The 23,660-nt window shown below is 50.2% G+C and overlaps 1 protein-coding gene across 2 annotated transcripts in view; it reads right to left on the bottom strand.

Moving 5' to 3' along the window:
* Positions 1-23,660, bottom strand: part of LOC140187745 (sperm-associated antigen 5-like) — a 38,062-nt gene that overhangs the window by 6,069 nt on the left and 8,333 nt on the right. For both annotated transcript variants that reach the window (XM_072243390.1, XM_072243391.1), the window contains exons 4-14: positions 23,412-23,559; positions 22,825-22,884; positions 21,183-21,357; positions 17,359-17,471; positions 15,808-15,982; positions 14,758-14,863; positions 14,063-14,152; positions 7,787-7,910; positions 4,679-4,811; positions 2,685-2,786; positions 1,724-1,876 (exon numbers count right to left, since the gene is read on the bottom strand). In XM_072243390.1, coding sequence (XP_072099491.1) covers positions 1,724-1,876; positions 2,685-2,786; positions 4,679-4,811; positions 7,787-7,910; positions 14,063-14,152; positions 14,758-14,863; positions 15,808-15,982; positions 17,359-17,471; positions 21,183-21,357; positions 22,825-22,884; positions 23,412-23,559 — 1,379 coding nt within the window. The remainder of the gene's footprint in view (positions 1-1,723; positions 1,877-2,684; positions 2,787-4,678; positions 4,812-7,786; positions 7,911-14,062; positions 14,153-14,757; positions 14,864-15,807; positions 15,983-17,358; positions 17,472-21,182; positions 21,358-22,824; positions 22,885-23,411; positions 23,560-23,660) is intronic.

Here is a 23,660-nt window from a genome sequence, read left to right as displayed (position 1 = left end):
CCACCCTTTGAAGACCCATATTGTTAGACCCCACCCCCCTCAGGTCTACACCCTTCAGCCATGGCCCAGAGCACGTGAGCAACACACACAAAATGCTGCAGGAACTCGGCAGGTCGGGCAGCATCTGTGGAGGAGAACAAACAGTTGATGCTTCTGGCCAAGACCCTTCAGGAGAGGAAAGGAAGGGGGAAGAAGCCAGAATAAACAGGAGAGGGGAAGGAGGACAAGTGGGGTGAGACCAGCGAGGGGGAAGGTGGGTGAAGTGAGAAGCTGGGAGAGGATGGAAGGAGGGGGTAGAAGGTTGAAGAAGGGATCTGATAGGAGAGGAGAGTGGACCACAGGAGAAAGGGAAGGGGGGGGGCACCAGAGGTAAGTAGAGAAGGGAGGGGGTGAGGGGGAACCAGAGTGGGGAATGGAAAACGGAGGTGGGGGGGGGGGGGGGGGGAGTTAGAGAAATTGATGTTCATGCTATCAGGTTGGAGGCCACCCAGACAGAATGAAGAAACAACACCCCATTCTGATTCTTCAACCTGAGAGTGGCCTCATTGTGATGGTGGAGGTGGCCATGTGGAATGGGAATGGGAAGTCAAACTGAAATAATGGCCTCGAGGAAATCCCCAAACAGATCAAATGGCCTCGATGTAGAGGAGGCCACACCTGGAGCACCAGATACAATAGATGACCCTGACAGACTCGCAGGTGAAATGTCGCCTCACCTGGAAGGACTGTTTGGGGCCCTGACTGCTGGTGAGGCAGGAGGGCAGGTGTAGCACTTGTGATGCCAGGAGGGAGATCAGTGGGGAGGGACGAGTGGACAAGGGAGGTGTGTAGGGAGCGATCCCTGTGGAAAATGAAGGGGGAGATGAGGAAGTGATGGGGGTTGGTGGTAGGGTCCTGTTGACAATGCTGAAGTATTGAGAATGATCCTGGTTATGAAGGCTCCTGGGTGGTATGCAAGGACAAGGGGAACCCTCTCCCTCTTATGGTAGTGGGAGAATGGGGTGAGAGTAGCTGCCCAGGAAACAGAGGAAATGCAGGTGAGGGCAGCATCGAAGTTGTGGAAGGGAATTCTCGGCTCCTCCAGTATTTTGCTTATGTTACTGTATATCCCAGTCTCTGCAGAGCCACTTGTGTCTCCGAAGAGTCTGCTGAAGGAGCAGGAGTCCACAGAAAGGCACAGGCTGTGAAGACTGACTCAGCCCCTGACATTTGCAAAACGGTCTCACAGTCCTCAATCAGCATGAAGAACCTCTCCTTCTGTGGGGAGGCTAGCCACGCTAGCACAACAATGATGGGCCAAATGGCCAGCTTCACCCCTTCACTGCCCCCTGGAGTGACCCACTGAACTGTGAATACAGCGATGTGGGAGTGGCAGTGAATGGCCACCCGGGGAGGGATTGGATAGTAACTTCATCGGACACCCCACCCAGGGAGAGACTGGCTAATTAGGCTGTGGCCCATGGCCCAGTGTGCGCCGAGAGCCCAGACGTCATCGGACACCCCACCCGGGGAGGGATTCACTGATTAACCCACACATCATGAGCTGGTGTGTGCTGACAACCCAGACGTTACTGGACACCCCACCCGGGGAGGGATTAGATAGTAACCCGTAGGTCAGACAACATCGGACACCCCACCCGGGGAGGGATTCACTGATTAACCCACGGATCATGAGCTGGTGAGTGCTGAGAACCCAGACATTATTGGGCACCCCACGTGTTACCTGATGCTGCAGCTCCACCTTCTCCTGAAGCCAGCCCTTGCCTGGAACGTCGGCAGGGGATTGCAGTTTGGCAAACTCTTCGCGGAGGGTGCTGGTCTCCGTCTCCAGCTGCTGCAGCTGACGCCTCAGGTCCACGACCTCCTGCTCCATAGCCTGATCCCGAGAATGAAGGGGTTAATATTTGAGAAGTGCTTGATGGTTCTGGGCCTGAGCTTGCTGGAGTTCAGATGAGGGGAAATTTCACTGAAACCTGTCGAATATTGAAAGGCCTCGATAGAGTGGATGTGGAGAGGATGTTTCGTGTAGTGAGGGAGTCCTGGACCAGAGGGCACAGCCTCAGAATAGGTGGACGTCCCTTGAGGGATGAGGGGAGGGATTTCTTCAGCCAGAGGGTGGTGAATCTGTGGATCTCATTACCACAGATGGCTGTGGGGGCCAAGTCATTGGGTATATTTAAAGCAAAGGTTGCTAGGTTCTCGATTAGTAAAGGGTGTCAAAGGTTACAGGGAGAAGGCAGGAGAATGTGATTGAGAGGGATAATATATCAGCCAAGATGGAATGGCAGAGCAGACTTGACAGGCCAAATGGCCTCATTCTGCTCCTGTGTCGTATGAAACCAGGATGAGAGGTGAATCGATAGAGAAGCTTGGACTGAGTGGTTAGCCGGAGACTTTGTCCTAGGGTGGAAATGGCCCACTTTAAGGTTTTTGGAGGAAAGTGCAAGGGAGGTTGGAGGGAGGTTTTATACACACAGAGTGGTGGGTGTGTTGAACACACTGCCAGGGCGGTGGTGGTGGCAGATAGATTAGAGGCATTTAGGAAACTCTAGATAGGAGTATGGACAACAGAAAAACGGAGGGTGTGTGGAACGGAGGGATAGTTTAAAAGGTGGCCTGTACTGGGCTGTAATATTCCATGTTTATGATGGGCTGAGCCGAGTGCATGTTCACTAGAGCCTTACCAGATACTGTGTATGTTCCTCAAGATTGGAATCCAACATTTCATGAAATTTAACAATGGTCTGCTTCTGATCAGTCAGAGTTTCCTCCATGTCACACTTAATCTGTAAGGGAAGGAACACTGTCACTGTGGATTCCGGATTCCGACAGCTCTGCTGATACTGATCAGCATGTTCTTTGCAAGTCAAGAATGAGGCAAAAAAAACTTGGTGGTTATGACTGTTTTATTAAACGTTACAAGAACAAATGAAGTATAAAGAATGAAAAAAACAAGACTCCACCCATGCACCTACCCCAGGGCCACCAGACTCAAAATCAGTTACTTTCCCCAAGCAGCGAGGCTGATCAACACCTCCACCCACTCACCCACCCTTCCACACCCCCAACCACCACTACTTTATCATTTCCTGTCAGTCACCTTATGTACAGACACTCCTGTGCCTAGAGTCACTTTATGGACATACAATCAGTCTGTGTATATAAGCTATCTGAAGAATTCATATTTATTGTGTTTTTATTTATTGTAACTTTTTTTAAATTCTCCTTTAGATACGGGTACTGTAAATGACACTAAACAGGAGTACTGGACACCCAGGCTGGTGAGGGGGCTGGGGAAGGCATGGGGGATTTAAAAAGACAGGGAAGAGGGAATGGCCAAGGTTAGCACTCTGTGCGTGTGCGTTGTGTGCACTGAGGCTCCACGACTGCTGCCAAGTGTGTGCGTAGAAGATGGTGGTACCCCGTCAGACAGAATTATTAACAGATGGAGGTACTCCATGTTGGATCAAACTGTTTAATTCTTAGATTAGACTGTTTAATTGTTATTGCCTTTGCAGTTGAACAATTATCTGCTTGTATTTTATATAATTACTTACATACAAGTAACTGCTTAGTAGTGGTCACAATATGTATATGCAAGTTATACAAAGTATAATTCTGGAAAGCTCTGGAAGCTTCTTTCTTCTGCATTATTTAAATAAGAGCTACAGTATCTCATTGGTTAACTTTTATCTACAAATGTGAATGGAATTTTCCTCATCTATAAAGGCGTTGCTCCATGTTGACTGCCATCCTCTTCAATTCTTTTGCTTCTCCTGTATTTCCCTTTGCTTGGCAGACCTCCATCACCGTCCATTTCATTTGTTTTTTTGTTCTATCAACTCTTAAGTTCTTTAAGGTTGTTATATCTGGGGGTGGTAATGGGGACAAGCTCCCACCCCCTATTAAATGCTCCCAGTGGCATGCATCTCAAATAGCCTCTGACAACCAAGTCCAGCTCCTGACCTTCATGTGTGGCTTAGCTACCAAGTCTGGTAGAACCGTTTCTACTGAAAGGAGAAGGGGCAAAGTTGGGTAATTGGTGCATTAAAACCCGTCGCTTCAGGCAGATGGGGCTCGTCAGCCATTGTTGGCAACTCATCCAGGAGAAGGAAGATTCTGCTCTCAAACCCTTACTGCCTTGCAGCTATACCCACTCATGGGAAGGACTTCGGGAGTAAATTCCGAGGGAAAAATCCAGAGCTGGAGTCCCTAAGGCAGCTCTACATTGAGTTCTACATTGACTGGCAACTCCTGCTACACTGATGGTACCAAACGGTATCAGTGACTGCTGTTCCTTTGGGTTCATCAGAGGGGGAGCTTGCTACACCGGCAACAGCTAGCTCTCCACATCGTACTGCCCCGGCTTGTGTATCTAGACAGCTAGGACGCAATATCCACTGTCAATTCTGACCGACGGAGGCGTCAGAATCATCTCTTAATAAAGCGATCGAGAAGCAGCCAGTTTTGTGCCTCTTTCCTGACTTCTGAAAGAACATCAGAATCCAACACTTGTCGGGTGGAACAGTCTGAAGATGGAGTGGCACCCTGTCACGAGAGGCTTCATTCTGCACCGTATTTCTTGGCAGAAGGAGAAGCACGTACACCTGCCCGCACCAATTCTGAGCTGGCGGGCAGCTGCACCCTCCCGGTGAGAGCGTACACAGACATTTCTTACCTTGACGTGTGCCCGTAGGTCACGGGCCAGTTGCCGGTTCTCTGCCTCAAGCTTGGCCACACGGTCCTGCAGGCCGTGCAGTTCCAGCTGCTTCTGGCTGCTCCTCGCCTTCTGTTGCTGCCGGCCATCAATGCTGAGGAGAGATCCAACCGGGGAGATGTTAAATCCCCCACCCACAGGCCACAGAATACAGTACACACTCACATTTGTTAGGTATACCTGCTTGTTAATGCAAAGATCTAGTGTGGCAGCAACTCAATACATAAAAGCATGCAGGCACGGTCAAGAGGCTCAGATGTTGTTTGACCAAATATCAAAACAGGGAAGAAATGTGATCTAAGTAACTGACTGTGGAATGATTGTTGGAGCCAGACAGGGTGGTTTCTGTATCTCAGAAACTGTTACTAACCTGGGATTTTCACACACAATAGCCCCTAAAGTTTACAGAGAATGGTGTGAGTAACAAACAACATCCAGTGAGCAGCAGTTCTGTGGCCAAAATGCCCTGTTAATGAGAGAGGTCAGGGAAGAGTGGCCAGACTGATTCAAGCTGACTGGAAGGCAACAGTAACTCAGATAACTGTGTTATGAGAGCAGGGTGCAGAAGAGCATCTCTGAACGCTCAGCATGTCGAACCTTGAGGTGGATGGGCTCCAGCAGCAATGGACCATGAACATACACTCAGTGGCTACTTTCTCTGGTACAGAAGGTACATGATAAATGGCCGCTGAGTGAATATTGTTATTGCAGTTTATAATATATTCTATGTATTGCACCAGTTTGCTGCCGCAAAACAACAAATTTCCCACATACTTAGTGACAACAAACCTGATTTAGGTCCTAAGATGCACCCATCACAACCCAACACTCCTTCCTCCTTGCATTCTCCATGTCCAGCAAATTCTGTCTCCCCCACTGCACAGGACCCCTGCCCTAGTCTACACCCACCACCTGGATAACTTTGCAGCCACGGTGTGAAGCTGGGGTTGGTTCTGTATATGTACCGTGGGAGCATTCTGACTGGCTGCTTTGCCGTCTGGTATGGAGGGGCAGAAAGGATTTGAAAAAGCTGCAGAAAGTTGTAAACTTGATGGGCACTGGTCTCCCCAGCATCCAAGCAATGCCTCTAAGGCGGCATCCATCATTAAGGACCCCCATCACCCAGGACATGCCCTCTTCTCATTGCTACCATCAGGGAGGAGGTACAGGAGCCTGAAGACACACACTCGACATTTCAGGAACAGCTTCTTCCCCTCCGCCATCAGGTTTCTAAATGGGCAATGAACCAATGAACACTACCCATTTATTTTTTCTGCTCTCTTTTTGCACTACTTAAGTTTTTACATACAGTGCCTAGATAAAGTATTCACCCCCTTGGAAGTTTTCATGTTTTATTGTTTTGCAACATTGAATCACAGTGGATTTAATTTGGCATTTTTTGATACTGATCAACAGAAAAGACTTTCATGAAAACAGATCTCAACAAATGATCTAAATTAATTACAAATATAAAACACAAAGTAATTGATTGCAGAAGTATTCATCCCCTTCAAATCATCTTTGGCAGCAATTGCAGACTTGAGTCTGTGTGGATAGGTCTCTATCAGCTTTGCACATCTGGACACCACAATTTTCCCCATTCTTCGTTACAAAACTGTTCAAACTCTGTCAGATTGCATGGGGATGGTGAATGAACGGCCCTTTTCCAGTCTGGCCACAAATTCTCAATTGGATTGAAGTCTGGAGTCTGACTTGCTACTCTAGGACATTAACGTTGTTGTTTTTAAGCCATTCCTATGTAACTTTGGCTTTATGCTTGAGGTCATTGTCTTGCTGGAAAACAAGTCTTCTCCCAAGTCACAGTTCTCTTGCAGACTGTATCAGGTTTTCCTCCAGGATTTCCCTGTATTTTGCTGCATTCATTTTACCCCCTACCTTCACAAGCCTTCCAGGGTCTGCTGCAGTGAAGCATTCCCAAAGCGTGAACGTTAACCATGCTTCAGGGTAGGGATGGAGGTTTTTGATAATGTGCGGTATTTCACTTACACTAAACATAACGTTTAGTCTGATGGCCAAAAAGCTCAATTTTGGTTTCATCAGACCATAGAACCTTTTTCCAGCTGACTTCAGTCTCCCACGTGCCTTCTGGCAAACTTTGTTGTTTTTTTTTAAAAAAAAAACAGTGGCTTTCTCTTTGCCACTCTCCCATAAAGCAGTGACAGGTGAAGCACCCAGGCAACAATTGTTGTATGCGCAGTCTCTCCCATCTCAGCCACTGGAGCTCCTAACTCCTCCAGAGTTATCTCAGGACACTTGGTGACCTCCCTCGTTTGTCCCCTTCTTGCATGGTCACTCAGTTTTTGAAGATGGCCTGTTCTTGGCAGGTTTACAGCTGTGTCATATTCTTTCCATTTCCTGATGATTGATTTAACTGTACTCTAAGGGATATTCAGTGACTTGAAAATTTTCTTGAATCCATCTCCTGACTCGTGCTTTTCAATAACCTTTTTGTGGAGTTGCTTGGCATGTTCTTTTGTCTTCATAGTGTAGTTTTTGCCAGGATACTGACTCACCAGCGGTTGAACCTTCCAGATACAGGTGTATTTTTACTACAATCAATTGAAACGTTGACTGTACACTGTGATCTCCATGTAAATAATTCTGTGACTTCTAAAAACTTCTAAAACTGGCTGCACCAGTGATGACTTGTTCTGTCATATTAAAGGGAGTGAATACTTATGCAATCAATTATTTTGTGTTTTATGTTTCTATTAATTTAGATCACCTTGTAGAGATCTGTTTTGACTTTGACACGAAGAGTCATTTTCTGTTGATCAGTATCAAAAAAGCCAAATTAAATCCACTGTGATTCAATGTTGTAAAACAATAAAACATGAAAATTCCCAAGGGAGTGAATACTCTTTATAGGCACTGTTTTTCTTACAGTACTTTATAGTATATTTTAATGTATTTACACTCTACTGCTGCAGCAAAACAACACATTTCACAACTTATGTCCCTGATTCTAAGGCCAACAACAGACGTTTCCCACCGCTTCCTGAGTTGTCGAATGTTGAACTCACCGCCCACCCCACCGCCAAGACTTACATCTCCTGCCGCAGAGCTTTCACTTGCTGCTGTAAGGCGCTCTCCGCCTGGGTCTGCACGTCCAGCAGTCTGCCAAGTGCTGCCTGCGCCCGGGTGACGCGCACCAACAACGTGTCCTCTCCACCTGTGGCAGGAGTAAGGGCAGAGTCTGTCACAGGAGCAACAAGGGTGGGGTTTCAGAGACTGGTTAGCCTTCCAGCCACAGGGTGCCCGACCGCTGGTGCCTGGAATCAGGGGCGGCGGAACTTCGAAGTTCTTCAGGTTGCAAGTCTATAGCTCCTGATTCTTGAAGGTTATTGTAGCCAGGAGGGAGATTTGTGGGGACAAGCTCCCACAATCTATTAAGTGCTCCCAATGGCATACGTTTCAAATAGCCTCTGACAAACAAGTCTAGCTCCTGGCCTTCACGTGTGGCTTAGCTACTAATCCCGGCGGAACTGTTCCTGCTGACAGGGGAAGGGGCAAAGGTGGGTTGCTGGCACCTTAAAACTGGTTGTTTCAGGCAGATGGGGCTCATCAGCCGTGGTTGGCAGCTCACCTAGGAGAAGGAAAACTCTGATCTCAAACCTCTGCTGCTTTACAGCTATACCCATTCACAGGGAAGGCTTCGGGAGAAAATCCGAGGGAAAAATCCAGAGCTGGAGTCCCTAAGACAGTCCCACATTGAACACAGAACAAAGAACATAGAAATTTACAGCACATTACTGGCCCTACGGCCCACAATGTTGTGCCAACTCTAGAAACTGCCTAGAATTTCCCTATCGCATAGCCCTCGATTTTTCTAAGCTCCAAACATTGAGTTTACTGTTGACTGGCAACTCCTGCGACGCTGCTGGTACCAAACTGTATCAGCCTCTGTCGTTCCTTTGGGTTCATCAGCTATGTGGAGAGGGGGATGTGCTGCATGAGCAACAGCTTGCTCTCCATATCATACTGTCCCATCTTGTTTACTGACTAGGATGCAAACATTCATAGTTGGCCCCGTCTATTGGAGGCCCCTCTCTCCTGTTGCTCCCCCACAATGGTGACACGGGTAGAAAGGCTGAAAGAGGCCTCAGAGACTGAATGTGAGGGTTGCGACATCATGTTTCAGTGGTACAGTACATGGGTTAGATCTGCACACAGATCTTGCAGGCAGACTCAGTAAATTCAATAATCATAACAGAACCAATGAAAGACCGCATGCAAGAGGGCAGACAACCAGTGTACAAGAGAACAAACTGCAAATACAAAGAAAAAGAAATAATAAATAAATAAATAGACAATAAATATCGAGAACATGAGATGGAAACCCCTTGAAAGTGAGTCCCTAGGTTGTGGGAACAGTTCAGTGGTGGGGCAAGTGAAGTTGAGTGAAGTTATCCCCCTTGGTTCAGGAGCCTGATGGTTGAAGGGTAATAACTGTTCCTGAACCTGGTGGTGAGAGTCCTGAGGCTCCTGTACCTCCTTCCTGATGGCAGCAGCAAGAAGAGAGCTTGACCTGGGTGGTGGGGTCCCTGACAATGGATGCTGTTTTCCTGCGACAACGCTCTGTGTAGATGTGTTCAATGGTGGGGTGGGGAGGGGAGGGCTTTCCCCATGATAGATTGGGCTGCATACACTATATTTTGTAGGATTTTCCATTCAAGGGCATGATGTTCCCATTCCAGACTGCGATGCCACCAGTCAATATACTCTCCAACACACATCTACAGAGGTTTGTCAAAGTTTTAGATGTCGTGCTGAATCTTTGCAAGCTGCTAAGGAAGTAGTCACTGACATGCTTTTTTCATAATTGCGCTTACACACTGGGCCCAGCACAGTCCCCTGAAGTGATAACACTGAGGAGTTTAAAGTTGCTGACCCTCTCGACCCCTGGTCCTCCGATGAGGACTGGGTCACGGACCGCTGGTTTTTCCTTCTCCTAAAGTCAATAATCAGCTGCTTGGTCTTGCTGACATTGAGAGAGGTTGTTGTTCTGATACCACTCAGTCTCCCTCCTATACGATTCGTCACCACCTTTGATTTGGCCTACCACACTGACAGTGGTGTCGTCAGCAAACTTGGAATATGGCATTGGAGCTGTGCTTAGCCTCAAAGTTACAAGTGTAAAGCGAGTAGAGCTGGGGGCTAAGCACACAGCCCTGCGGTGCTCCTGTGTTGGAGATTGTGGAGGAGATGTTGTTGCCAATCCAAACTGACTGGCATCTGTAAGCGAGGAAATTGAGGATCCAATTGCACAAGGAGGTATTGAGGTCAAGGTCTTGGAGCTTATTGATTAGTTTTGAGAGGATGATTGTATTCAATGCTGAGCCGTAATTGATAAAGAGCATCCTGATGTCAGCATCTTTGCTGTCCAAATGTTCCAGGGTTGAGAGAAGAGCCAATGAGATGGAATCTGCTGTGGACCTGTTGTGCCGGTAGGCAAATGGGATCACATCCAAGTTGCTTCTGAGGCAAGACCTGATATGTTTCATCACCAACTTTTCAAAACACTTCCCTGAGTATGTAGGTCATTGTCCACGAAGATCCATATAGTCATTGTCTACGAAGATCCATATAGTCATTGTCCTCGAAGATCCATATAGTCATTGTCCTCGAAGATCCATATAGTCATTGTCCTCGAAGATCCATATAGTCATTGTCCACAAAGATCCATATAGTCATTGTCCAAGAAGATCCATATCCCCAGGTCTATGGCATTTCCAGTTGTCCAGTTGTGACAGCTGGACTATGAGTAAACACTCCCGAGTATGTAGGTGCTACCGACCGATGGTCACCACCAGCACAGTTGAATCCTGCTTGAAACAGGTGGGTACCTCAGACTGCCGAAGCGAGAGGTCAAAGATCTCAGTGAAGACTCCAGCCGGTTGATCAGCACAGGCCTTTGGCAGCTGGTCAGAATGCCACCTGGACTAGTTGCTTTTTGTGGGTTCATCCAGCCCTGAAGGCTACTCGCATATTGGCTTCAGGGACTGAAATCGGTGGATCATCAGGGGCTGTGGGAGTTTGTGATGGTTCCTCCATGTTTTTATAGTCAAAGTGAACATAGAAGGCATTGAGCTCATGTGGAAGCAAAGCCCTGCTGTCACCCATGTCACTTGATTTAACTATATAAGAGGTGATAATATTCAAGCCCTGTCACAACTGTCCAGCATCCTTTGTTTAGTCTGGAACTGCCACTTTGCCTGTGAAATGGCTTTCCGGTGATCATACCTGGACTTCTTGTAACTTTCCTGTTTTCCAGACCGGAATGCCTCTGATCTGGCCCTGACTGTGGAGCTCGTGGTCCATCCAGGGCTCCTGATTGGGGAAGATCTGAACGATTTTGTGGGACACACTCGTCTGTGACTGTTTTTATAAAGCCTCTAACAACCGCGGTGAATTCATTCAGATCCTCCGATGAGTCCTTGAACACGGCCCAGTCCACCGACTCGAAACAATCCCGTAGCCGTTCCTCTGCCTTCCACAACCTCCTACTTATTGCCCTCATCTCTGGAGCCTTGCTCTGCCTGTGTGCAGGCAGGAGAAGGGCAGCCAAGTGATCCGATTTCCCGAAATGCAGTCTGGGCATGGAACGGGAGGCATTCCGTATCTTAAGGCTGATTTATACTTCTGCGTAGTAGCCTACGCCGTTGTGAGCATTTATACTTGTGCATTGGTGTGTCTGCGTCTCTCTGCAATTCACTGCCAAAACGCTAGTTGGCGGTGGGGTTCTGTGCCACTGTGTTGAGTTTCTTCGTGTTGAAATTCAACACAAAGAAACTCAAACTTCAAACAACGGCAACTGAAACTGAAGGAGGGTGAATTTTCTGTGCTTATCCGGCCACTGAGAGAGATAGACGAGGAAATGCATTTTGAATATTTTCGGACGTCGGCAGGTAGATTTGACAATTTGTTTCATTGTCTCCAACCATTTATTTCGCATCAGTGTACGTTCAGAGACTGGCAATCACCATTCAAGTTTTAGCTTCAGGTGGAAGTCAATAAATAGGCTGTAGCAGCTAGCTACAAACTGGCGTCGAGCACAGGGTCCTCCATAATTTCGGAGGTCTATAAAGCTTTATGGAAAGCATTGCAGCCAGAGTTCCTTCCCTGCCCTTAAGTCGCCCAATGGGAAGCTATTGCAGCGTAGGAGGAAATGCGGTGCTACCAAGCGGACCAATCACAGTTATTGCTGTCTGCGTCACTGAGATGCGTAGTTACATTTTTGGGGAGGTGCGCGTCAGGCTACGGTGTAGGGTATGCGGCTACGCTGTACCTACAGTGTAGATTTGACGTGGAAGTATAAATTGGCCTTTAGTGTAACAGTGGTCTGGTGTGTTGGGACCTCTGGTGCTACAGGTTGAATGCTAATTGTAATTGGGCAGGGATTTCTTCACACAAGCCTGGTTGCAGTCCCTGACCATGGTTAGAAATGATTCGGGGCGGACTGTTCCTTGTTTGGAGACGGCATCATACAGTACCTCAAGCACTTGATTACTTCCCACAATCTCTTTCATTCACTGCCATCAGGAAGGAGGTACAGGAGCATCAGGACTCAGACTGGGTAACAGCTTCTTTCCCCAGGGTGTGAGACTAATGAATACCCTGCCACCGCTGAGGTCTCGTCACCAGGACAGTGAGCTGTTTAATGTTTACCTGTGCTATCCTCCAGATGCATTTTGAATTATACATTATTAACTTATTTCCAGTAATATTTTATTTTATGTGCTGTGTGTGATATATTATTGTGTGTGCACTGGGGCCCAGAGGAATATTGTTTTGTTTGGTTGTGTATATGTATAGACAGACGACAATAAAACTTGAACCCGAGATGCCCACAGGTAGAACAGTTCTGGTTACCACACGACAGGAAGGTGCAGCAGCAAAGGAGAGAATGCATAACAGGTTCACCACGATGTTAACAGTTTCTCTCTACACAGGTGCTGCCTGACCTCACTGCATTGCCTGTTATATTAATTTTCTTCTAAGCCTCCCTCCACACTCCCGGGGTCAGACACAGAGTGAATCTCCCTCCACACCGTCCCATCACACACTCTCGGGGTCAGACACAGAGTGAAACTCCCTCCACACCGTCCCATCACACACTCCCGGGGTCAGACACAAGAGTGAAACTCCCTCCATACCGTCCCATCACACACTCCCGGGGTCAGACACGGAGTGAAGCTTCCTCCATACCGTCCCATCACACACTCCCGGGGTCAGACACGGAGTGAAGCTCCCTCCCTCCACACTGTCCCATCACACTCTCCCAGGGTCAGACACAGAGTGAAGCTCCCTCCACACTGTCCCATCACACACTCCCGGGGTCAGACAGAGTGAATCTCCCTCCACACTGTCCCATCACACACTCCCGGGGACAGACACAGTGTGAAGCTCCCTCCTCACCGTCCCATCACACACTCCTGGGGTCAGACACGGAGTGAAACTCCCTCCACACCGTCCCATCACACACTCCCGGGGTCAGACACGGAGTGAAACTCCCTCCACACCGTCCCATCACACACTCCCGGGGTCAGACACGGAGTGAAACTCCCTCCACACCGTCCCATCACACACTCCCGGGGTCAGACACGGAGTGAAGCTCCCTCCTCACCGTCCCATCACACACTCCCGGGGTCAGACACGGAGTGAAGCTCCCTCCATACCGTCCCATCACACACTCCCGGGTCAGACACGGAGTGAAGCTTCCTCCACACCGTCCCATCGCACACTCCCGGGGTCAGACACGGAGTGAAACTTCCTCCACATGTCGGGGTCAGACACAGAGTGAAGCTCCCTCCACACCGTCCCATCACACACTCCCGGGGTCAGACACGGAATGAAGCTCCCTCCACGCCGTCCCATCACACACTCCCGGGGTCAGACATGGAGTGAAACTCCCTCCACACCGTCCCATCACACACTCCCAGGGTCAGACACGGAGTGAAACTCCCTCCACACCGTCCCATCACACACTCCCGGGGACAGACACAGTGTGAAGCTCCCTCCACACCGTCCCATCACACACTCCCGGGGTCAGACACAGAGTGAAGCTCCCTCCACACCGTCCCATCACACACTCCCGGGGTCAGACACAGAGTGAAACTCTCTCTCGTGTCCCATCACACACTCCCGGGGTCAGACACAGAGTGAAACTCTCTCTAGCGTCCCATCACACACTCCCGGGGTCAGACACAGAGTGAAACTCTCTCTAGTGTCCCATCACACACTTGTGGGATAGGGTTTGATATCCCCCCCATTAAGGAGCAGGCAGTGGTTCTGGTTAGTTCTGTGATTTGTCCTTGACCCTACCTGCGGTGTCCGTACATGCGGGCTCAATCGGAGCAAAGGCACTCTGTTCACTCCTGAGGTCATGCCAAGGTGTTCCCTGATGCTCTGGACCTGACAGCCAAGGAGAGGAAGGTTAAGGCCAAGTTATGCAGTGCACTTCCTGGTGCCTATGGGTTGGGCCTCTATAGATTCCTCACAGCCTCATGCCTGTGTACAGGCACCTACGACACAGCTGTACCCTGTACAGGCTCCTGCGACACAGCTCTACCCTGCTGCCTTGCCCAGTGGCTTGGGGTTCTCAGAGTCAGGCCGGTCTCTCCCTTCACACCCCCAGGAACAGTAGGGAGGCAGCCCTGGGCAAAACCACGACCAGAGATGGCCGATACCAGGTGCTGACATTTTGACAAGTGCCTGACCCCCAGCCCATTCACCACCTAGTGAGCTGCCTCCTCACACACCCCTCTCACCTTACCCACCTCCCCCCCATCCCTTCCTCTCCTGCCACTATCGTCCACTTTCAGTCCTCACCTATACCCCTACCCTTGCTCCTTGATTTTCACCCCACTTCCATCCCACCCCGCCCTGCCTCCTCCGCCTCCAAACCCACCCTCCCTCCTGTCCTACCCTGGAAGTGATGGGCCCAGTGGTTGTTAGCTCTGATTTTGTGAGCACCCAGCCATGTCTGGCTCCCACCTCCAGCCCCTCCCTGGGCCTACCTGGACACGACTGGGCCTCCTCTTCTGTCTCAGCTGCCTGTTGGTCGGATTGGAGATCCGAGGCCTGTGGTTCTGCTTTGTCTTCACCCACCATCCGAGAGAGATCCTTGGGTAAAGAAAGCACTGGGAGTTGGTCACAGGTTGCGACATAGCACCCCACTTCAGAAAATGGCTGCCAGCAACAGGTTGTAAGCCCCTCTGAACCTGGGACCCTGACAGCAACGGGACCCTGACAACATTGTCATTCATGTCCCAGGACCCAGGCATTCCCAGTATTTATTGCCCATTCCTGAATTCCTCAGAGCTAAGGGAATTGCTAGAACAGTTCAGGAGAGTGACAGAGAATATAGAACCATACAGTACAGGCCCTTTGGCCCATAATGTTGCACCTACCTTTTTTTTGATCTACTCTATCTAACCTATCCCTCCTACGTAGCCCTCCATTTTTCTATCATCCACCTGCCTATCTCAGAATGTGAGGTTCCTGTGCGTCAACACCTCTGAAGATCTATCCTGGGGCAACATATTGATGTATTTACAAACAAGGCACACCCGCAGCTGGATTTCACGAGGAGGTTGAGAGGATTTGGTTTGTCACTAAAGCAGCTCACAAATGTCTACACATTACCGTGGAGATCACCGAGACTGACTGCATCACAATCTGGTATGGGGCGGGGGGGGTTGCTGAACAAGATCAAAGCGAGCTGTAGTGTTGTAAACTCAGCCAACTCCACCAAGGGCACCAGCTCAAAGTTAAACAACTCAATAGAACAGCACAGTCCAGGCCCTTCGGCCCACAATGTTCTGCCAAGTCTTTAACCTCCTGCAAGATCCATTTCCCTCCTACATACCTCCATTTTTCTATCATCCGCGTGCCTATCTAAGAGTCTCTTCAATGTCCCTAATGCATCTGCCTTCACCCCCACCCCCACCCCGGCAGTGTGTCTTCTGAATGAAATGAATGGGATTAAACAATTAGTGGCTCCAGGGTCTCGAACCCCCAGACAAGTCAGGTGTGCGGAAGCCCCGGGGGCACAGAGCCGGACCTACCTGCTGCCAGATCTTCAGGTAAGTCTCAGCTGTCCTGGAGGCTGCTTGCATCTGACCTTCCATGTCTATGATGCTCACGGTGGTCTGGTTCATCTGCTCCCCCATCTCCAACAGCATCTCTCGTGCATCCATCTTAACAGCGTCCAGCTCTGATTGGAGGTGGTCACGCTGGGCCCTGTCGAGGGATGGTTCGTCACTGGCATAGCGATGACGCGGAGACAGAAACCACACCAACCAAAGGGAACTACCCCAAACCCTGATTCCCTCTGAACAATAACCTTTACCCTCTAAGGTTAAACCCCAGCGGTAGACTGCTTAACGAGTGGCTACAGCAGGGCAGCACAACACTGTACAGTGCCAGTGAGCCGGCCGGGTTTAATTCCCACCGCTGGCTGTATGTCCTCCTCATGACCGTGTGGATTTCCTCTCAGCAGGCCAAAGCGAGTGTTAGCAAGTTGTGATCGTTCTGTGCTGGTGTTAAGTTGCGATCGTTCTGTGCTGGTGTTAAGTTGCGATCGTTCTGTGCTGGTGTTAAGTTGCGATCGTTCTGTGCTGGTGTTAAGTTGTGATCGTTCTGTGCTGGTGTTAAGTTGTGATCGTTCTGTGCTGGTGTTAAGTTGTGATCGTTCTGTGCTGGTGTTAAGTTGCGATCGTTCTGTGCTGGTGTTAAGTTGTGATCGTTCTGTGCTGGTGTTAAGTTGTGATCGTTCTGTGCTGGTGTTAAGTTGTGATCGTTCTGTGCTGGTGTTAAGTTGTGATCGTTCGGTGCTGGTGTTAGCAAGTTGTGATCGTTCTGTGCTGGTGTTAATTTGCGATCGTTCTGTGCTGGTGTTAAGTTGCGATCGTTCTGTGCTGGTGTTAAGTTGCGATCGTTCTGTGCTGGTGTTAAGTTGCGATCGTTCTGTGCTGGTGTTAAGTTGCGATCGTTCTGTGCTGGTGTTAAGTTGCGATCGTTCTGTGCTGGTGTTAAGTTGCGATCGTTCTGTGCTGGTGTTAAGTTGCGATCGTTCTGTGCTGGTGTTAAGTTGCGATCGTTCTGTGCTGGTGTTAAGTTGTGATCGTTCTGTGCTGGTGTTAGCAAGTTGTGATCGTTCTGTGCTGGTGTTAGCAAGTTGTGATCGTTCTGTGCTGGTGTTAGCAAGTTGTGATCGTTCTGTGCTGGAAGCATGGGGACACTTGCAGGCTGCCCCCAGCACATCTTCAGACTGAGGCATCGTTTCACCCTACACCTCCTCCCTCACCACCATTCGGGGCTTCAAACAGTCCTTCAAGGCGAGAATCTGTCGGGGGTCACCCACCGTATCCAGTGTTCCCGGTCAGTGGTGAGACCCTACACTGATGGCGGGGGAGGGGAGGGGGGCACTTTGTTGAGCACATTTGCTCTGTTAGCCACAAAAGACAGGATTGCCTGGTGGCGGGCCACAGCCTCTTCTACGGCCACAGTGAGGCTGGAGGAGCGACACCTTGTACTGCGCCTGGGCCACAGCCGATAGGGTGGGGGGGTCACGACGTGGGTCCAGCGCCTCCTGCGATTTGTGCATGACTACTCACCGCAGCTCCTCGCACTGCAGGTTGCGATTGTGCAGAATGCGCATCTGCTCACTGAGCTGACCCTCGGTCTCTGACAGCTGCTCCCGGCAAATCCTCAGCTCCTGCTCCAAGAACTGGCAACAAGCAAAGAGAGGTTCAGACCACCCACGTCACCCCACCCCAGCCGATTCTCCTCTGGCACCAGACAGGGATCCTATACCCTCCCCAGCACACAGCAACCCTTGCCTTCTGCCGTAGGGTTCAGCACCCACCCGCCTGGTGGGAGGTGAGAGGGACAGTGGGCAGCACTCCCATGTTAGGCCTCCTGTCTACGAAATTTGTGCTGGCATTGGAGAAGGTTCACAAGAATGATTCCGGGAATTAAAGGGTCAACTATGAGGAGCATTTGATGTCTCTGGGCCTGTACTCACTGGTGTTCAGAAGAATTGGGGGGGGGGGGATCTCATTGAAACCAACTGAATATTGAATGACACAGGGAGGATGTTTCCTGTAGTGAAGGAGTCCAGGACCACAGGGCAAAGCCTCAGAATAGAGGGATGCTCATTTAGATCAGAGATAAGGAGTTTCTTTAGCAGGAGAGTGATGAATCTGTGGAATTCATTGCCACAGACAGCTGTAGAGGCAAAGTCATTGGGTATATTTAAAGCAGAGGTTAACAGGTTCTTGATTAGTCAGGGTGAGGCTGTCAAAGGTTACATGGACAAGGTCGGAGAGTGGGGTTGAGAGGGATAATAAATCAGCCATGATGGAACGGCAGAGCAGACGATGGGCCGAGTGGCCTGATTCTGCTCCCATGGGAGAGTGGGAAGGGACAATGAGAGGAAACCCACTCCCGACCAGAAGTGGAAGTGAGAGGAGGGCAATTCTCCCCATATCCCTGGGGTGATGCTGATCGCTTGATCGAAATCCCCGGAAGCACGACCCGGCCCGGTCATTACTGCATTGGGATATGGTGACAGAGGGTTTGGGATGTCCAGAGAGCAGACTCCACCGGCTCACTGGGCAGGATGCTGGGACACACTGAGTTCAGGGCTGCAGGGATGATGAACGTGGACAGGGCAGGATACACAAGTACTCTGGCAGCAGCTGAGACGGAGCGGGGACTGAGAACACAGTGAGCACAGGACGAAACTCAACGCTGCCAAGCCCAGCTGTGAGAGGAGGAGAACTGGGCCTGGGACTAGCAAACCCGTCCCAAAAAACCCAGAGCTACACAAACTCCAAATGCCTCGTCCCTGGGAGGGGGAGGATCTTTCAAGATGGGGCTACATTTGGGGACAACTTGAAAGGCTGGCCCAGGTCAGAGTACTCGGATGAGCTCCTGTCGGCAGCCTGTGCCCCAATGGGGGTGATGGACCAGTAACAGGATGAAAGCAGGACAGGAAGTCGGCAGGATGGCATTAATGGGCGAGCGGAGAGCACGAGCACTGTGTGCAGAGGCTCGCCACACACCGTGAGAGGGTCAGACCCGTGACCCTCAGAAACACAACCTTTCCCCCAAACACTGAGAATTAGAGCGCGGCCCAGTTTCCAGAGCGCAACAGGAATTCGGGACACCGCCCAGGAGTGCGGCAGTTAAGTAGGCCAGGCTAAAACTGGCAGCCGTGCGTCCCGTGAGGAGGGAGGAGCCATGAACGCAGACAACCTGCTGCTGATTGGAAGCTCCAGCAGCCCCTGGGGGGGGTGAGTTTAATCAAGTGAAAGTGCAATTTGGAACGAGACACTGGTGAAACAAGTCAGTGAAAGCAGGGGGAGGAGGGCAGGGTCTAATATGAGAGATTGGCGGGGGTGATACTTTGTGTAGTGGGTGTATGTCCTGGGTGTGGTGTTGCTGGGGTAGGCAGCGAGGGTCTCATTGTCACACACCGCTGTAGAGGCCAAGTCATTGAGTAGTTATAAAGTGGGGGTTGATTTGCCAGGGTGTCAAAAGGTTACGGGGAGAAGGCGGGAGAATGGGATTGAGAGGGATAATAAATCAGCCATGATCAATTGGCAGAGTAGACGCGATGGGCTGAATGGCCTAATTCTGTTCCTATACATTATGGCCTCTCTGCTGCCCGTGGTCACATGCTCATGCCTGGTTTCCAAGGCAACCACCCAGCCATCTGAACAGCATGCACAAGGCGGAGAGAGACAGGGAGCCACGCCTGTTGCAGCCACCTGCAGATCACTGCCTGAAGTGGCAGTGGGACAGGTTCACAGAGCTTCAGGAAGGAATTGGACGGGGCTTGAAGGGAGGGAGTCACAGGGCCCTGCTGGCACAGACTTAGGGGCCAAGCAGTCCCCTTCTGTACTGGGGAGACTGTTTTCCATAAGAATTAGGCCACTCAGCCCATCAAGTCTGTTCCACCATTTGATCATGACTGATTTGAGTTCAGGTTTAATTGTCACTCAATCATACTTGAATACCCAGAATACAGCCAAACGAATCAGTACTAACAGTCACACACAGCACAAGGCACAGTTAAGTTAGCAGTAAAATACAGCCACACAGAAAAAGGTATAGTCCAAGTCCCTAACTTCACGAGTGTTTCAGCAGTCTAACACCATATAGCTTGTTTTCTGCCGAGCAAACACAGTGCAGCACAGACTCCAGCGCGGATACCTCGCCACACCGCCCCTGGCACTCTGATGGAGCACAACTCGACGCCCTGACTCTCCTGGGTGGCTGTAAACAGGCGACACCGCGGCTTGAGGCCTCGTCCTCGCCACGATGTTCCCCCCACCATCCACCAATAAACCAGTGGATCAGACTCACAGCATTCCACATTAGCAATGTCCAACAAAGTCTTGCAATCACAAGAAAAGTGACTAAGACAATCATTCGCTGTTAGACAGCACACCTCCTTTGTACACCAACTCCTCCAATGCCTCCCTGACGCTGGCAGCAGGATCTGCGCGAAGTCCAGCTTCACCTCGGTTATCTTATTATCCTTGTGAACCCCATTCTCCTGTAATTTCCACGTAACCGTTGACACTTTCACTCAGCAAGAATCTATCAACCTCTGCTTTAAATATACCCGATGACTTGTCGTCCACAGCCATCTGTAACGCATAGCTCCTTCAGGAAAGCTCTGACCAGATCACCACAGTGAAAACCTCGTCTCACACACTGTTCATACAGATCAGATCATACACGCTGCATTGAGACAGAAGGTGGTAAAACCTTAACGGAGTGCAGAATGAAGTGTTACAGCTACAGAGAGAGAGCAGTGCAGGCAGACAGTAAGGAGCATGGCCATCACAATGTAGATTATGAGGTCAAGGGACCATCTTATCGTACTAGGGGACTGTTCAATAGTCTGACAACAGCAGGGTAGACTCTGTCCTTGAACTTGGTGGGATGTGCTTTCAGGCTTTTGTATCTTCTGCCTGAAAGGAGCGGGGAAATGAGAGAATGTCCGGGATGGGAAGGGTCTTTGATTATGTTTGCTGCTTTACTGAAGTAGTGGGAAGTGTAGAAAGAGTCCAAGCTGGTTTCTGTGTAGTGCTGAGCTGTGTCCATAACTCTCTGCAGTTTCCTGCGGTCACAGACGGAACTGTTGCCGTACCAGGCTGTGATGTATCCGGATAGGGTGCTTTCAATAGAAATTAGTAAGGGTCGACAGGACATGCGGAATTTCTTTTGGCTCCTGAGGAAGTAGAGGAGTTAGTGAGATTTGACCATAATGCCTACGTGGTTAGACCAGGACAGGCCGCTAGTGATGCTATCGAGGCAGGAGTGGGAAATGTGGGTCTCCTCCTTCCCTGTGGCGATCTCCAATGAGTAGACACGGACCGCGTGCCTCCCTTCCCACGCACCCCGATCCCCACAGTCCGCTTACCTCGCAGTTGTCAGAGATCAGGGCGGCCTGTGCCCGGATGTCAGACAGGTCCTGCAGCTCCTCGTTCCTCGAATGCAGTGACTGGGTCAGGCTGAGGACGCGGTCCTGTGCCTCCGTCAGTGCTCCCTCCACACACTCCTTCTCCCTCCTCAGACCGTCAGCAGCTTCCTTCAGGCTGGGCGCAGGCAGCGAAGGAGCAGAGAAGTCAGACACAGAGAGAGAACATTTGGCCCATCACACCTGCCCACCATTCTGTACCATCACGCCAAGCACTGCCAGACTCACCTTCTTCAAAACGTTGCAGGAACTCAGTCAGTCAGGCAGCATCTGTGGAGAGGAATAAAGGGCCGACGTCTCTGGCCAGGACCCTTCCCAGCTCGATGAAGTGCCTTGGCCTGAAACGTCAGCTCTTCAATCCTTTCCGTAGATGCTGCCTGACCTGCTGAGTTCCTCCAGCATTTTGTGTGCGTTGCTCTGGATTTCCAGCTTCTGCAGAATCTCGTGCTTAGGACTCAACACCTCTTCTATTCCATAACAGATAGGAGCAGAATTAGGCCATTCAGCCCATCAAGACTGCTCTACCATTCCATCACAACTAATTTATTATCCCTCTCATCCCCATTCTCCAGCCTTCTCCTTGTAACCTTTCATATCCTTATTAATCAAAAACCTACTGACGTCTGTGTTAAATACTCCCAGTGGCTGCTTATCCTTCACAGCCGTCTGTGACAACGAATTCCACAGATTCACCACCCTTTGGCTAAAGGAATTCCTCGTCACCTCTGTTCTAAATGGACATCCCTCAATTCTGAGGCTGTACCCTCTGGTCCAAGACTCCCCCACTATTGGAAACATCTGCAAATCTAGGCCTTTCGATACGCAGTAGGTTTCAATGAGATACCCCACATTCTTCAAAACTCCAGAGGCATCAAATGCTCTTTCACTCCCCAAATTATTCTCATAAATCTCCTCTTAACCCTCTCGAATGCCAGCAGATCCTGTCTCACATATGGGGTCCAAAACAGCTCACAATACTTCAAGTGCTCTCTTCATGACGCTGCCATCAGGCAGAAGGTACAGGAGCCTCAGGACTCACACCACCAGGTCCAGGAACAATTACTACCCGTCAACCATCAGGCTCTTGAACCAGAGGAGATAACTTCACTCACCCCAACATTGAAATGTTCCCACAACCTACGGACTCACTTTCAAGGACTCTTCACCTCATGTTCTTGCTATTTATAGCTCACTTACTATTTTTTTCTTTGTATTTACACATTTGTTGTCTTTTGCACTTTGATTTTTTTTGTCTGCGTTGGGTTTTTTTTGCATTACTTTGTATTTATTCCCAGGGAACGGAAATCATTGAGTGCAGGACTCACTCAGGTGACAGCTGGTCAGTATCCCTCTTCTCCGTAAACCTGCATTCCTCATTTTTCAAACACACCCAGTGGCCACTTTATCAGGGACACCTGCACACCGGCTGCTCGATAATCAGACAGTCCTGAGGCAGCAACCCCCAGGCTCAACAAAGTTTTGCCAATCTGCCCCAGATTTACCGGCGGAGAGAGCCCGGCAGTGAAACGCATTCCAAAGTAACTGCAGGGTTGCAGTGGAGGTGGGAAGCAGGCAGCATGCTTACCTCTGCACGGTTCCCTGCAGGGAATCGATCTCCTTGTTCCGCTCCTCAGAGGCCTGCAACCTACAGAGGGGCAGAAAACAGAGAATGCACGGTCACAGTGTGAGGGGGTGGGGGGGCAGGAAAGACAGGGCACATAGTCATGAGGGAGTGGGACGGTGGGAATATCAGGGAGCACAGTCACAGGTGGCAGGAAGATCAGAGGATGCAGTCATGGGGAGGGAGAGGGGAAGAAAGAACAGGACACAGTTACAGGGGGGCAGAAGGTCAGGGCACACAGTTACAGTGTAGGGTCAGGACACGCAGTCACGGGGGGGCAACGACACGCAGTCACGGGGTGGGGGGGTCTGGGATCAGGACTCACAGTTAGAGTGGGGGGGGTCAGGAATCACAGTTATAGTGGTGAGGGGTCAACAGGATGGCTAGGACACACAGTCACGGCGGGGGGGGTCAGGAATCACAGAGTGGTGGGGGGTCAACAGGAAGGCTAGGACACACAGTTACGGGGGGGGGGAGAGGAAGGTCAGGTCACAGGTAGAAGGAACGTTCACTGAAGCAGTTTCTTTGCCACACTGCTGTTGCAGACTCACCTCTCTTCCCTCTCGGCTCGAGCAGCCTCTGAGAGTTTGAGAGCAGCTTCTGCCGTTGCCAGCTCCACAAAGTAGCGGCTGCTTTCCTTCATCAGCCTGTCCCGATCCTGCTCCACTTCCACCAGCTCCTTGGTCAGCGCAGCCAGGCCTGGGAAAGGTCGCAAAGGGTTAACCAGGGTCACCATCGACACATACTGAGACAGGTCAGGCACTGTACACACTGACAATCTCAAGATTGGCTTTCTCTGT

The sequence above is a fragment of the Mobula birostris genome, chromosome 25 (assembly GCF_030028105.1).
Source record: "Mobula birostris isolate sMobBir1 chromosome 25, sMobBir1.hap1, whole genome shotgun sequence".
NCBI classification, from domain to species: Eukaryota; Metazoa; Chordata; class Chondrichthyes; order Myliobatiformes; family Myliobatidae; genus Mobula; species Mobula birostris.
This window is presented reverse-complemented; position numbering and strand designations above follow the sequence as displayed.